This window comes from Dermacentor silvarum, chromosome 7, assembly GCF_013339745.2.
Source record: "Dermacentor silvarum isolate Dsil-2018 chromosome 7, BIME_Dsil_1.4, whole genome shotgun sequence".
NCBI lineage: Eukaryota > Metazoa > Arthropoda > Arachnida > Ixodida > Ixodidae > Dermacentor > Dermacentor silvarum.
Window position 1 is genome coordinate 70,889,447 of NC_051160.1, and position 16,412 is coordinate 70,905,858.

Consider the following 16,412-nt stretch of genomic DNA (forward strand, 5'->3'; position numbering starts at 1 on the left):
CAGGCTCAGCTTCGCTAGCTCACAGGAGTATGTGCCATTGCGCTTGGACCTTTCTGCACGACCACCAGGATCGGCCCACAGTTTTTTGTACACGCGTTATGGACGGACGATTGGCTTGAACAGCTCCGCTGTTAAAATTTTTCGATCAACGGTACGATCAATCAGAGAACCAGACAGCATTGAAGAATGGCGTAACACTTCACAGCTCAACAATGAGCAGGCGTCGCAAAGGGTTGAAAGGAAAGAACACACCTTAAGACAGTGAAAGAATACAAAAGAATATGTTTTATTCTGTACAAGTATCACAAGTCACAAAAGGACACACCTGGGTGTCGAGTGCACAGGTAACTTCCCACTGGCGATCACAACCACGCGTCACACATTTGCGACACAACATAGGCGTATATTGCACAGTCAAATACGAAGCTCGGAACGTTTGGGACGGAATGGGCGCTGGTTAAGCGACATAAACAGTGGGGGCCTAACGTCGGAGACAACATAACTAACACAACTTTCGTTTCTCCTTGGAACACCTGTAATCTAACATCCAGGTACGTCCGTTTGTTTTGAGCTTGCAGCGACGGATCTCGCCATGGACTACAGGCACCGGAGAGCTTGAGCTCCTATTTCCCTGAGGCTTATGTAGCCTCTAGTGAAATGTTGCTCACCATGAACTGTTGTGGTAACGTTTGAAAAACGTCTTGCAATGATGTCTGCGACCTAAATGTTTTAAAAAGAACAGAAAAGTTCAATACAGATTGAAGAAAACTTAATTGATCCTCACTACTTATCAGTTGACGCACTATAGTATAGGAAAACATCGTACTTTTCAACTTTAAGCCTTTACGCCTAGGCCATCTTCGCGTCGGTCAAATGCCGCATCAAGTCTCAGAACGACACCTGTCGTGCCAATAAAATATTGACCATCCTCCCCACAGTGATCCATCTTCTACTCTTCACCATCATCGTGTGCCAATCTTATCTACAGATTGTACCTCGCGTTAAGGCATTCTTCCACAATCCTCATCACAATACGTATCACTTGTTTAGTTGTATAGTTTAGTTTAGTACGCCAAACACCCATCACCAATATCCGCACCACGCGTTCCGAACTTCGCGCCGCAGCACTCATTCTACATCGCGATTTGTACAAATGTCCTTTCTCCCGTGGCGCGGCGTAGATTTTAGCCCAGGGCAGCGGAGACCTTGATGAGGGGCGTCAGGACGGCGCGGATGTTCTTGTCGCCGGGCGCCGAGCCGAAGTCGATGTTCTTGCACTTGTCGCCGGACCGGTAGGCAGTGCATACTGTTCCGAGCAGCTCGCCGGCGTACTTTTCGACGATTCCCTTGGCGAACTCGATCACCTCTTCGTCGCACTGGCCCTGGACTGCCTTGTGCACGCACTGCTCGAAAACGTTGAACTTGCTGCGCAGCAATAAGAGAGAGGGATAAATTGATCAGAGAACGCGAGAGAGATTGTGCCGCTGTACTCTACTCCGCGGAAGGGGAAATAAGAGATAGATAAATGGAGGTGCCGTGGTGACAGAAAGCCGTGCTGGCGAATATGTTGTCGGTTAGGACAGCGACAATTTTAAAGATTCGTAAAAAAATTTTGTCCAATGGTAACGAGGACAAGCAGAAAACAGATTGTAATCCTTCAATAAAAAAATGTCGCAGTTTCACCCGAAAGGCGAAGCATCAATTGCGACAGCAAATTAGTAGAGAGCTATACGGAGTAAGGATAGTAGTTTTATCAGCTGTATGAACTTGGATGACATGCAGCAGCACCAGCAACGCGCAGAACTGTTGTCGACGCCGTCGGCGTTTTGCCCGCGTTAGCACCGAACGCGCGCGGCGTTGGTACTGTTGCCGGTGCCTCTGAGGGCGGCTCGGAGATTTTCGACGAGATCAGAGCGGGGCACTCGTCGAGCAGCGTCGGAAGTCTTTACCACCTTAGCACCTCGCAACGTTTTTATACAGATACGCATTTGATGCCGCAGCTAAACGTGTGCCATATAATTGCTATCATAATAAAAAAAAAAAACGTAGAAGCGAAGACAGGAAACTATTTTTTTTCCGCTCGCAAAAATCTTACTTTCCAAGTTCCAACGTTCAAATTGGTAGTTCTCTTGTTTCTGATACACCTGATTTAACCACCGGATTCATGGCCAGTCCCCCACTGAGGTTATGGACCACAACCACTCAGGTCAATAACAACGACAACAGATTTCTGGTATTAATGCTCTTCCAGCCGCCGAATAGTGAGTTTTGAAATGACGTGACTCAACATGCCGTAGTTACCCAAGTTAAGTGTTCCATGTGTCGGAGCAGTGGGGTGTTTTAACACTGAGACTACAGGGGTCCTCCTCTCCTGCCCTCCTCTTCATCTATCTGGGTATGCCACTGGTCATGGGCTACGCATATCCGCATTGTCTCTGTCTACGAAAAACTCGCAGATCGAGGAAGGGCGGCGACCGTGTTGTAGACGTCTTAGAACAACCGACAACAAAAACTCTGTTCGCGTCAGCATTGCTTCCAGTGTGAAGTTCACGTACCCTGACTTTCGCTTCACCGGCGTATTCACGCACTATCACCAAGGTAGCGTTTATTTAAGGTGCACAATATCACGTCATCCTACACGCATGCGCGATTTAAGAGTTTATTGTACTTGAGTCGATGTTACCTATAATTCGAAAAAAAAAAACAGCATTCGCTACACTATGGTTCAACTTCTCTTGAGAAGTTGCCGCACAACAACCTGAAAATCCGAGCTCTTGGCAATGTTTATGATGCTAAGAAACTAGTCTCAGCCGAAAATGAATGGCTTGGGCGCTCGTGATCAAGTTGTTGCTGAGCTCTATCACGACGACTGCTCAAGCTTGCCAATCGGTAATCATCATATTTTAGCACAGCTCAGTGTATATTCAACTCGCTCTTGCGCTGATGCCCCATGCAAACGTTATATACGTACCAGCAAGCTCCCCCAATCCTCTGCTTGTTGGGAAGCTTGGACGCCAGGTCGAGGTCAGCGGTGAGGCCGCGGAAACACTTGTGGAATGCAGAGCCAGCCTTGTTTAGGCACGGAGCGTGCTTGAGATAGTCTGCGAAGAAACGTCCAGGGGGAGAGGAGGAGGACAGTTTGCCTTAATCGAGATCGGTGCAGCGATATACACACCTCGCATCATGGTGCATAGGTCGAAATATTTTTCATTCAGAGAGTTTTTGTATTCGAGGAGTTTACGTTATTCGGCTACTCACGTACGAATACACGAACTAGGATCTTTTTTTTTTGTTGTTGTTGTTGTTGTTTTGCAGAACATTTTTTTTTGTTACAAGGACACTTTAACTATCCGGTTGTGCAAGCTTTACATAGAAAGCTGCAGCATCAGCAATTAAGTATAAGATAAATAAAGTTACAGACATACTCCCTTCCCTAGGAAAAAGTATTCGTAAGCATGACCACCATAATTTATCTCTACTTTGTATTGTCTCGCCCACCGCCCATGCAAAGCCCAGTCAAAGGGGGATTTGGAAATTGAAGGATTAGATAAATAAAGGGCATCTAACAGCAATATCAAATTATCCCTGTGTTTTGTCCACAGGTTCCAACAGATGCCTGCTATTGCCCTAATCTTATGCAACCCCGAGTGCATTTTAATTCCTTTAGCACCATCCTAGTGGAAGGAAGTATATGCCTAAACCGTAAAGAGCGATTTTAAGCATGAAATACTTTTAGCTCCCGTTGTCGGCAACCTTCAAGTAACCTTGAGCCAAAAGCAAGAGCCGCTATCCGGGCACTCAAACGAGAACATCCGCGCATCGCTGCGACAACAAAACGAGATCATCTGGGCAACCAGTATAAAGTTAAGAAAATGCGGTCTCTGGCCCCCAACCTTATGTACAGGACCACATTACATACACTAGGTACTTCCCAAACAAGTTACAAAAACTATTGCTTCCGAGTTCTTCCTAATGTTTCTGCACAATATCACTCAAGCTAAGCCAAACTTCTAGTACGCTGAAGTTTTCTTTGTCATTTCCAATAGTGACGTTCAAAAGGCAGATAGAAAGGTTGCCTGTGCACTTTTGAACGCCAGCGGTCCGTGAGTAGTGAGCGGTCCGCGACAAGAAGAAAAAGTAGCGACAGACGATGTCCGTGCTGCACTGCTTGAAAACCGGTGGAAGGCGGCGGCACCACAGGCAGCAAAAGACGCCATATGGTAGTCATTTCATGCTTACATCAACTCTCGATTACGGGAAAGCCAGAATTCTTTTTTTTTTTATCTTCCCTATTGCCGATGGCTCCAATACGTGCCGTCCCCACGTGTATGCTTCGATATGCGTTTGGTAACACCCCCTCGAGCAGCGAGGCCCATGCTGTGATCACGTAGCACATATCTGCAGCTGTTTTCTCGGTTGATCACTTTCGGGAACCAGTTGGCGGCACAGGGCTGAGGAACAGTGCGAATATCCGAAATTTTGAATACGAACTTTGCTACTCGATTCACGTATGATTCAGGAATTCACTGTTCGGAGTTGTCGACCATTCGTTTCATTCAATTACTATAAGGAAGAACAACAGTTCCTGCACTCTACAGGTGGGAAAGACTAATGCAAGTGGGTACACTTCGGAATAATTCTGCCGCAGGAGCACCGTAGTTGTTGCCAACATGAATCGGTTTCTGGGTGAATGCATGAAGTTTGAAGTTTAAAACCCATTGTCGGCTTGCTTAACCAGTACATATGGGCTTTAAATACTTTCTGGGACCGCAAAAAAATTGAAGATCACTTCCGCCAGACAGTTTTCACTGGTTAAATAAGCACGTGTCTTATTACGTAGCCCTACGAACTTGCTGTTTCGATTTACCGTAAGGAAGGTATTTGACCAATCTCACCATATTTATATTCCTTAAAAACGGCGTGCGGTGCTCTAGTTTTACACTTAACTCCTTCAAAGAACATCAGAAAGTGCTTTCTTTGTTTCATTACTGCCTTTGGTCCTGGTGCAGCAGATACGACCACATTTCCTTAGTTTCTTATTTTCAAGTTTCTCGGTGGACCCGACATTCATTTGTTAGCTACATTAGATGTACCAAATAAAGTAAAATAGTCATTTCTTGCTAAACAAACAACGCGAAATCGCTCAATTCAACTTTTCTTTTTTTTTAGAAATAGGAAACATTCTTCATTCGAAGGTCGTTTTTCTCGAATACTCGCATTCGATTCCATTTGAAAGATTCGCTGTTCGAACACCACTACTTTTGCATGACGTGACGTTATTAAGCGCGATGCCTGTATAAATATCTCGAGCAGTGCCCACACGCTGTCCGCCGTAATTGATATACCTAAGGGATTGGTCGAGAACGCGGCTCCTCAATGGAACAACTACCAGTTACTGACGCCACACGCAACGTCGAGCCGGTGTCAGCGAAAATATCACGCTAAGACCACCACATACGGAGTTAGCGCGGAAGAAGACGGAAAGACGGTGATTTATTTGCGACATGTAGGAGGATCACGACATTAGCGAGGCGAGAGCAATGTGTTAAGACCACAACCACAACAACCGCAAAACGCGATGCTTTTTTCTTGAGCTATGGTTTTGGCACAGCAGGTTATTGGTTGGCCAAATTTCCCCTTTTTCACAGCGAATAAGCAACCATCAAGAATAAGCAATAAGATGTAGTATACACCATGTTAACAGCGCAAACACTGTTTTCAGTAGAATAAGTTAGTCTCTTGCTTTAAAACAAAGTTTCATTTGTTCGTCAATGCAGCGAAGCCAAACTGGCAGTGTCATTTGTGTGCGTCTTAGTCATCATTTAGCCAACCTTAGCACAAATTTGAAACATCTAATTTATGTATCATTGATACACGGGCATGCAGTGTGGACCTATGCACACGTAGCTCAACTCCGTTTCTCTATATACGTGTGCGTGGGCTTAAGACTGATCGTGTCTAATGTCGCCCCGTAATTGTCGTCATACGACGGCGGAAAGGCAGCCCCGTTCGCAGTCAGCACTCACCGTGGTGGTAGCTGGAGGATTCGTCGCAGCGCCCCTCGATCTCGGCCTTGATGTCGTCCAGGAAGATGCTGCCGACGCCCTGGGCGATGCTGTCCGTGCAGCGCTTCAAGTAGTCGCGGGCGCAGGCCTCCGATTTGTGTTGTTTGCTGCTCGCGATTCACGACGATAGAGAGAGAAGAAGAAGAAAAAAAAACGTAGAACATGCGTCAGAACGGTCCTTCGTTATGGCGCATGTACGGCGATCGCGTACGGCGATCAAGTGTGTGTGTGTGTGTGACGCGAGTGGGTGTGACGGTAGTATGACGGCCCGACGGCACGACCACTAATTTATTTTACAACGGCGGAGAAACATCGCAACCTGTTCCGGTATAGGACCAGGGCCGATCAAGAAGGGCGTAAATCACGCCAATTGTCTCAAAGCGCTATAGTTGGAGCTTTCCCGAGAGAATTATGCATGCGTCTTGCTGCCTAAAACCTGGCGAGGTGTCCCGGTCGGCCTTGTCAATTTGAAACATCACTAAAGCGTACTCCGCCGTGAGCATCGTGGTGGTGGTGTAGTTTGTTTCTGTTGATGTTGCTCAGCTGCTCAACAGGCGGTAGCCAGGAAGGAACAAAAACAAAATTCTGGAATTTGACGTGCCAGAACCACTGATTATGAGGCACTTAGTGGTGGGCGCGTCCCCGGATCATTTTCGACCACCGGGGTTTCTTTAACGTGCACTCAATGCACGGTACGCGAACGTTTTTTTTTACATTTGGCCCCCATTAGATTCCGGCCGCCGTGGCCGGGGTCGAACTTGCGACCTCACGCTCGTCAACGCAAGGCCACAGCCACTGAGCTACCGTGGTGGGTCTAGGAAGAAAAACAAAGCCTCTGTGGCCTAATGGATATTCAGTTTTTTAATGGGTCTAGTGCATCGGGATTTTGTGCTCGGAGAAGTCGTTCGATCGCACCATCGAACACGTAATTATTTCTTCATTGAAGAGGCCCGAAACAACGCGACATAGGAACCTAGCTATCGCAAAGTGCCCGACATGAGGTAGAGAGTGTTTCGCATTAGAAGTTACATGCGCTTCGGTTAAGCGCTTTATAAAGAGACAAATCTATGCGATAACAAACGCGGGTTGACTCTCTCCCTCGCCCCCTCAGCTCTATAAATACTTGTCTGGCACTCAAGAGTTCGCCTTTCGGCTCACGTAGCGGAATTATGCCGGCTCCTTGAAAACTCGCTCACCCGTAGCACGTACTAATTAAAGCAAACTAAGCCTCGCAGGCACACCAGATAGTGATCGCCCTTCAGCCCCCAATGGTGCACGCCTGCGGATCTTATCGCGAGAACAGGTGAGAAGATTGCTGCTGTGATGTAATCGTTCTGGCAGGCAACGCAGCTAGTGATCGACAGTGAGATCCACAGCTCATATCAGAGCTGTTCAAGCGGATTCGAAGGTTTTCTTGCTTTATTTTCCTTGTATGTGCCGTACCTCTTTTATTTGTCTATTGGCTCTTTCATTTCGTAGTTGTGTGAATGAACGGGATTTAAAACGGGAACTCTTGTGGTTCGGTTTGAGCACTCAATATTCAATGTTTCCTTCATTTTTCGCTCACGCGTGCAGCGCATGGCCTGTACGTGCTGCAAAAGCATGGCCAATGGGGGAACGCAGGATGGCTACCAGCCAATTCAAGAGTAAATTTTTCAGCTAAGCCTGTACATGATCTTCCGAACGCGGGCATTATGTCGCATTAAAGTTAGACGGTGGCAAATTTGCAACCGTCGTCATCAACGTGCGAAGCACCTTGGAACGTCCGCGGCGGCCGCATTTCGATGGAGGCGAAATGCAATAACGCACGTGTGCTTGCGTTGTAGTGCACGTTAAAGAACCCCAGGTGCTCAAAATTATTCCGGAGCCCTCCACTACGGCGTGCTTCATAATCAGAACTGGTTTTGGCACGTAAAACCCCAGAAAGAAGAAGACCTTGGAACGTCAGAATAGCAATTGTCTCAAACGTTCAATCTCGAGAAATGAATACAATTAATAAGGACCGTTGAAGCATAACCTTAGTGTCTTTGTTAGCAGATCTTAGCGCTTTGGTCAGATGATTTTTGCAACGACTTCTTTGTATGGCTCGTTGCTATGACTTGCCACTGTGATTACCTTGTTGACACGTTAACCTGACGCGTAGCAGAAATGCGCTTCCACAACGACTCAATATTGATAGTCTTTGTCTTTTTAGACTGTCGAACATACATTTAGACACCTTATATGCTGGCTCCCGACGCCGCTACTTTGGTTGCGTATCGCAGTTATTCCTGCCGCATGTCCTACACAAGCACGTAAGGACACGCCGAGAGCTAAAAGAACGAGCAATAGTAAACCGTGGTATAAAGCGAGAAGGAAAAAAACACCCTCTCTTATACCCATCGCCTCTCTTCCTCGCGCCCAGCGCGGCCTCTCATTGGTCGCCTCCTCCCGCCAGCACGCGCCCTCTGATTGCTTGCTTCCTCCCCCTTAGCGCCTCTCCTCCTCTGCTGGTCACGTGACCTACACTTCCTCGGCGCGGCTCTTATCCTCTCCTGGCCACGTGACCTGCGTGACACCGGCGGACGGACGGACGGCGGAGCCTCGCCCTACAACAGCTCCGCTGTTAAAAACATACAGAAGTGTACATCTAGGCCATCGGATGACTCACCTGCAGTGCGCTTCAAGTTCGCGTGGAGTTGTCGGAATCTTCTCTGAGGTGGCGAAGATGAACAAGTCGGCGGCGCAGGCGTCCAGCTTCTTGATGTCACAGTCGGGCCCGGCCGAGGCAAAGCCAGCGAGCCCTGCAAGGCGACAGATTGGTCGCACGCGTGTAGTTTTTTTTTCTTTTGTTGCCAAGTGTCGTCAGTGGCAACGACAAATTGAAAGCGCAAATTACACCACTTACGGATGAAGTTTCAACAACGCTGATCACTAAGTTGAAATGAGATTTGACTCTTACGCGCAATCTGATAAATTGCGACAGACAAAAGGTAAACGCAACAAAGCAATTTTAATGCCGCTGACAAGAACAACCGAATATCGTTAATCGTTCCTACCTCTAGCATTAGGCGCATGAACGGCCCTGCCAAGAAACGTCGTCGACTAAACGACTCCTGGGTCATTTTCATCGGCAGTGCAGCCTCTCTTTCATTGTTAATGTGTCGATTTTCTTTTTCCTTTACGTTTTCACGCTCTGAGCCCTCGTTTGGGCCTTTCTTTTTGACAGGAAAGGTAATCGCATCGAGCCCGTTTTGTCACAAGAGGCCAAGACACGCGTAATCATGCTCTGTTTATTATGCTTTTCCTCTTACTGCATGCTGTCCTTTCATATTTTTTGTAACTACACCTGCCTGCGCCTCTGAAAGACAGCCGGTGGTATTGTTCAAATAATTAATGCTCATTTGTTGATTTGTACATTTATTTATTTGGCTGTTTATTTAAAGCTGCTTGTTTAATTAATAACTTATTTATTAATTCATAAATTATAAAACGATAACATATATTTGCGGCACAGCTTCCGATTGCAAGAGGAAGGAAAAAAATGTGTGCGAGTAGAGAGGGTAGGTGAGGAGGAGCACGATGCGATAGAGGCTAGGAGAGGACACATCGTATAGCTGTAAAAGTAGCGCTTAGGGCAGCGTGACATTCCTGTAACAATGAGCACCCTAGATTGCGTGCCATGCGACAACCGCTATGGCCGGTTCAGAGAATTCAAATAGCCCTCGTAAAACAATCTTGCGAATTCTTGCGAATGGCGTTAATGACAACGAGAGCAGTATAGGCATGGAGAAAATTAGCGTTGCAAATTAAAATTCAATACTTTGGTGTGCGAGACTGTGCCACCGTCATGCGATAACGTTTCTTCGAATGCGTCTGTCACAGTCTACAACGAAATGACAGTCTGTGTAGGGGTGACTACAAACTTTTTTTGTGTGTGTACACGTCCTGTACGTTCAGATACATTGCCAGTACATTTGTCCAGTCCTTTTGTTTTAAGAATGCCTGAGTTGGGCGTTATCGCGACAGTCGCTTTTTATATATACATCCTTGCGGTTAAAGACCAAGCAGAACACGTGACCGAGAAACGCGGAAGGAAGCCCTCGAGGGCGAGGTAGGGTGCCTGTGACGTCAACCGCTGTTACGTGCGCTGCACACGCTCAGCACGATGTTTTATAACCGCGTCGCCCGGTGCATTCGCCTCGGTGAAAACAAGGATTTCTCGCTTCCGATTAGCTTTGCCCGATGCATGAGCGAGGCCACGAAGACCTTGACTGATGTTGTTTATTTCTCCTTTTTCTCTCTCTCTCTCTCTCTACAAGTAACGGAGAAAACAAGGACGGTATCAGAAAACCGCTAGATGAAAAGGCCAAGATTTCCTGGAAGAACACACCAGTCCAGCGTTGGTGAAACGCCAGAGAGCATGGAAAGAAAAAAAAAGAAGAAGAAAACAGCCAGACTGGCAAAGAGAAACCGAAAAGAAATAAACAATTGCGAACAAGGATGAGGAAGCAAGACTAGAAGCACTTACACGGCGGCTGTGATAAACACACGTGGCAGTGATTAACATACGTGACCTTCTTGGCCAAATCACATCATAACAGCGCGCCAAACACATTACACTTTTCTTCTTTCCTTTTTTTTTTATTGCTCGATTCTCTTCGACTGGTTTTGAGTGTACATATAATTATGGTTGGCTAGCCTTCAAACGTGTCGGCCCACCAGCCGAAACATTTGACAGTAAAAAAGAACGTGTTCCCCACGTACGTCGTGCTTATTCTTGCATGCTATACCAACGGAACTAGTGCGCTTTTTCCGCCACCATATATATATATATATATATATATATATATATATATATAGTTTCTGATAGTCACTCCATATTTGTATCCCTCCCCTTACGCAGTGCCATTGTGAGCCTGTATGGTATTGCAAAGAATTAATATAAATAAAGATACAGAAAGAAAAAGGGGACCAATGAACATGTCATAATAAATACATGCGTCATTCCTCGAAATAGATTGAACACGGTGTGTGCCGGGGAGGAAGGGGGGGGGGGGGCGCACACACCCGAGGCAGTACGGAAATAAGGAGAAAGGAAGCAAATGTTATCAAGGCTTCCAGAGACAGGCACGAATCATGGCGCGCAAGACTTTAAAAATTGTATTTTGTGAAACGGCGCTCATTTAGCCTGAATACCACGCAGCTGAAGGGACTCTACGGGCGTTTCCTGCTGCATCTTTCTCTGTCTTGTCTCACGCTCCTTTTGTAAAGAAATTTAGTTTCTTCATTATTCTTCTTTAGTCGGAAATTCACACAGCTAAAGCTGCTTATGTCAGGGCACAAAACCACATACTCTGCAGCTTAGACAATTACCGTATTGTACCTCTGGTGGTTATATTACGGTAACTCATCCCAAAACTAGATTTGCGAAAGTATATATTTCCCTCTTAAGAGGTGCTGCACTGGCGCTAAGTCAAAGAATTGTGATCATCTTCTGCAGGGTCAATTCTGCTCTCGATGTCTGGAACTCAATACGCAAAATAGCTTAAGATTGCTTGTACATACGTGGTGAAACTGCAATACGTAGAACAGCCAAAAACTATTGTTACGACGCGAGACAAAACGCTGTGACACCATTTTACCACTTTTTGGCACCTTCCAAATAGTAATTCGTGATCCCGTAGTAATGATAACCAAGCTGAGTTAAAATTATCAGATGCCTCATGGTGGCACGCCTTCCCGCCAACTCTATCGAAATACGAAGCCTTACTTTGCCCAGCGAGATTTCGTTTTAGTAGGCCTGCCTATGTTTTTATAATGTGTGATAGGCATGGCCATCCTGCGGGCGCACGACACTTAGTTCAAGGAAGCGCCACCAGCTGAATAAAACCCCGGGCTGTTTCTCGCTTTCGAGTGTAAGTGCTCTGTTGACATTTGAGTTCCACAAAGGTAGCTGATTACGCTGCAAAGCGGCTTCTACGCGCTGTCCCTGAAAGTGGAGTAAGTGAGGTAATAGTACTAAAAGCACATAAAAACTCGTTTGCGTTATACATTAAAGCCGTTCTAGAACATCGCCACCCACGATGCAGTCCCAGTATTATACGGTGTATCCGAAGTTGCGGCTTTGGAACTAATCAAGTGAGCACTGGTTTGTGAAATAAAGACCGCCTACGCACCTGCGAGCAGGAGGCAAAAGCCAATCCGAGACATGGCGGCAGTGAGCAGGTGTGTGGAGCTGCGTCCGTTCACTGAACAAAAGCCGGAGTAAAAGCAACTCTGAAGCTCTGGAGGACTCGAAGATCCTCATCGGCTCCAGTTCTTTTTATAGGCCCTCACATTCACGTGGCGAGGGTCGCATCTGACGGGTGTCGTCGGGAGCGGAGAGAAGTGTCGAAGCGTGACGCTGTACAAGAGGAGGAAAGGTGTCCGAGAGCGAGCGCGTCGAAGGTGAAAACCATTGCCACTGAAACCTGCCCCCTGCGCTCGGTAAATGCCCTTGCCTGGAAGAGTCGCAACATCTTACGCAACGTTGGCGCATGTATTCAGTCTTGCAAGGTCTTGCCCGTAGCGGACCCCGTAGAGGACCCCGGGTCCGCTACGGGGTCCGCCAATTGGAAGCTCATCCGCTACATGTCATCAGATCGGGGCGTGCTTTTGTGGCCGTTCAGAAACGTGCAGGAGTCCGGCGTGTTTGTAACGGCATCATGCTCCGCCGGCGATACGAGGCATCTCGGGTCCTATGCCCTGCCCTCCGAAACGGAGGCGTGCCTGCAGGATTTATTATTTCGATGCCTCTCCTAAATTGGCCTTCTCGGGAAGCTCTAACCAAGGTTCACTTCATGGCATTGGAAGGCCTGAAGTTTTCGCCGTCATCTTACCGGTAAATATATTATAATAATCAGGTGCACTAGCACATCTCCCCGCCCTTTTTTCCCTAGAATATTTTAATTCTCTTCGCCCTAAATAGGCACAGTCGCATGCCGGTTGTTGTATGACCGTCTCGCTCTCTATCACTTAGGCAGGTTTTCTTCAGAATATGAATTAGATAAGAAGGGAACAGTGTCCGAAAACAGCGCACGAGAGAGGACGGATGATTTAGTGGAATCCAGGTTTCGCGGGTCCACTCGCTCTCGACCTGTGCTACACCCCCTCCCCCCCTCCCAAAAAAAAAAAGAAAGAAACAGGAATTGGATACAAAGACTATTCAGATGCACACAAACGTGCATCTGTGTTTTCCTGGCACAGTTAGGAATGCAAACAAATAAATAGGCGCAATAACGAAGAGAGATCGAGAGAGAGAAAGTCAAAGGAAGGACACGGAGGTTTACCGGATATTATCTCCGGTTGGCTACCCTGTACCGAGGGAGGGGGAAAAGGACGCGATAGATGAGTAGACAATAATAGAAACAAAAAAGAAAAACAGGCACACAAATACATACACGCAATACAGAACTGTTTCTGTGGGCGCTGACACAGTCTGTGAAGGTGTCACATAGTGTTACATAGCGTCAATGTCCCACTAATACATTGTGCGTCACACAGTGTATAGTCGCAACTTGATCACACAGTCCAGTTTCTCTTGAATAACGCAGCAGTGCCTTCACAGCGGCTCGCGCTGGTGTTCGTGTAGACCAGTTTCCGAGAATGTTGTTTTCCTTGAGTGGTCCCTTGGTTGGTCTATCGTGGCTAAAGGGCTGCTACTTGCAGGTTGAAGCAAGGGAACTCGTAAAGAGGGTGCGCGATCATTTCGCTGCACCCGCAGAAGCACGGCCGCTACATAGCGGCCGTGGCAGAAGTCACAAAGTGGGTTATTGGCCATTCCGATCAGAAAGGAGTACGTATTTGAAAATGCTACTCTAAGCCATAGACCGATTAGAAGGGTGCAGTCACGTCGTGGAAGGTCGGACGGAATACGGAGCTGTAAATTAGAATGCAGGGTATGAAGGTGTGCACTTGTGAAGTCGGGTGGGTTCCATTGAACCAATGTAATGTTACGCGCCGGCGCGGAATGCTTTTTCGCTGCGTCAGCTCTCGAAAGAGAGATGGCAACGCACTTGATGCCGTCATGGGCAGATCGAGCCGCTGCGTCCGCTTGGTCATTACCATGTATACCATAATGACTCGGCCAAACCATTGACATATTGTATCGTGTCCTCCGTCAACTTGAGTGATCTCTGCGACGAGCTGCTCATGTGATCCAGGACGCACTACTGAGAGCAAACTCTGGAGGGCTGCCTTGGAATCACAGAAGACAGAAGATGGACCATGGATGGGGTGGTTTCTCCTGAATGAAATGACGAGCCGCATTAAGGCCTACCATTTCAGCAGCTGTCATTGATGATACACGTGATGTTTTTAGCTGTATTTTGACGGATCTTGTTAGGGTCACAACCGCGGCAGTGAACTTGAAGGAGTGGCTGAGTCATCGATGTCAACATGTACGCGGCCAATGTGCACCTCATGTAATAGTCCTAATGTGGCGTGTTTCAGGGCAAACGACGGCACCTTAGCTTTCTTCGGGATTTCCGCGATGGTGAGGCGTATTTCTGTTTGATACAAGCACCACAAAGGTGATGATGGCCTTACTGCAGGCATCCTCAGTTCGATGGCAACAAGATATGATTGGCCGCAATTATACGACTAAATGTTATGTGTGGCCTTTCTGTAAGTAAAGAAGCAAGATAGTGAGAAAGAAGTCGGGAAACGTGCCGAATGTGCGCCCTGAGAGCGTCGGTGGCCATGTATTGATATCGGGTGATCTCACACTATTACAATCGTTGCCGCTGTAGACGCACACTTCGGAAGACCGAGGCACGTCCTTAGGGCTTGAGCTTGTAATCCCTTGAGTTCACGTTTCATACCTAACGATGAGGCTAACGACAATAACACACCTCGTCAAATTTCTCGACGGAAAGTCACGGGGCACATCGGTTCGGTCAATGCTGCAGCTACATATATATAATGCCTTATTCCTCGGTTTTGCAAGATGCAGCCTAGCTGTCCTATAGGCAACGCCTGCAAAACGAATTAAGCTCAAAGAGCGCATGTTTGCAAACAGCATGCGCTCGTTCTGTGGTATGTGTATCTCTTTGCGTCCTTGTTTTAGTCGCGCTGTTCTAGCTGATTTCTGTTCTGGCACTTGCGATATAGCCGTGTTACTGAGTACTATGACGTCATGTCAAAAAAAAAAAACGAGATATTTATAGTGAGAATTCGCCTTTCATTCAGACACTGCCAGGCTGTTTACGGCAAGCATCGTAAGTAACGATTGAGGTTCACGCAAAGCGCATGTGTTCCTCTCTTTCAGTGGCCATGAAATGGTCAGTGACGTCACTCGTTTACGAGCGCTACGGCACGTGCATAGGATAGTAGCAGGAATGTCACGTGAATGCCTTTGTGGATTCCCAATGCGGCTTCTTCTCCCTCGTTCACGCTGAGGGCAACACCTTGAGGGCATTCGCTACGACGTTTATGACAACTGACGACTCAGGCGACTCGCGGAGTTGCCACGTACGACGTGTAATTGCAGCCGTGTGAATTGCAGCTTCATGTATACTTCCTCGTCGGTCGTCAACAACCACGTAATTTCTACGGAGCGTCTGGAGCCACGTGCGCGACAGGCGTCTTTGAAATACGCGGCCCAGTGGATTGCTTTAATAAATAAACATGGTGAAGATTATTTACTCGGCCTCCGCGGTCCACGCAAATGCGTGTTGCGCACGAAACGACATTGCCCGGTGCTAAAGGCACAAAGGCGTGGACCTTGAGCAGCACCTTAAGGGCGCGTGCGACATGGCGACGCCGTCTAAATAATCAACGCCATCCTTGCTCGGAGGTCTTTGGCGCAATCGGAACGGAGACGGCGCTAAGCATTCCGCACACCCGATAAATTTGGTACAAGCGCTCGACGCACTTGAGAGTTGTATACCCTTCACGTCGCGCTGTGTGCCGCCTTTACCGCTTAAGATATTCTGTGTAGCCAGTCTTACAAGGATATCACATCAACATTTTGTCCGAAGAGTTGTCAATGTCGGCATATAAATGCATGACTTGCCAGAATGCATTTTCCCCCTTTCTGAGACACGCATATACGCTACCTCAGATAACAGTGGGCGATTTCGCGCTTGTGTCAAGTAGCGTTCAACATTACTTTGCGTTTCGTGAAATTCATGCGTTAATCTTGAGTTCCAAGATGCACTCATACTGATTGTTAATGCAAAATTAGTGTGAAATTTAGCCAGTTTGCGAGACGGAGCCCTGTGCTCTTCTCTTTCTTTTTTGTTTTCGATTTAGAAGCATGTTTGCTATGCTGCCCACGAGTGCGCAAGAAAACGGAAATGCTTTTTCGGAGGTGTTGTCTTTTAT

The 16,412-nt window shown here is 47.2% G+C and overlaps 1 protein-coding gene across 1 annotated transcript; it reads right to left on the minus strand.

Moving 5' to 3' along the window:
• Window positions 1-265: 265 nt before the first annotated feature.
• LOC119458188 (uncharacterized) lies at window positions 266-12,372 on the minus strand. Its single transcript, XM_037720014.2, has 5 exons — window positions 12,224-12,372; window positions 8,716-8,848; window positions 6,027-6,172; window positions 2,972-3,101; window positions 266-1,425 (listed from the first exon to the last, which is right to left on the minus strand). The coding sequence occupies exons 1-5, from the start codon at window positions 12,255-12,257 to the stop codon at window positions 1,185-1,187; spliced, it is 684 nt and encodes a 227-aa protein (XP_037575942.1). The 5' UTR covers window positions 12,258-12,372; the 3' UTR covers window positions 266-1,184.
• Window positions 12,373-16,412: the final 4,040 nt, after the last annotated feature.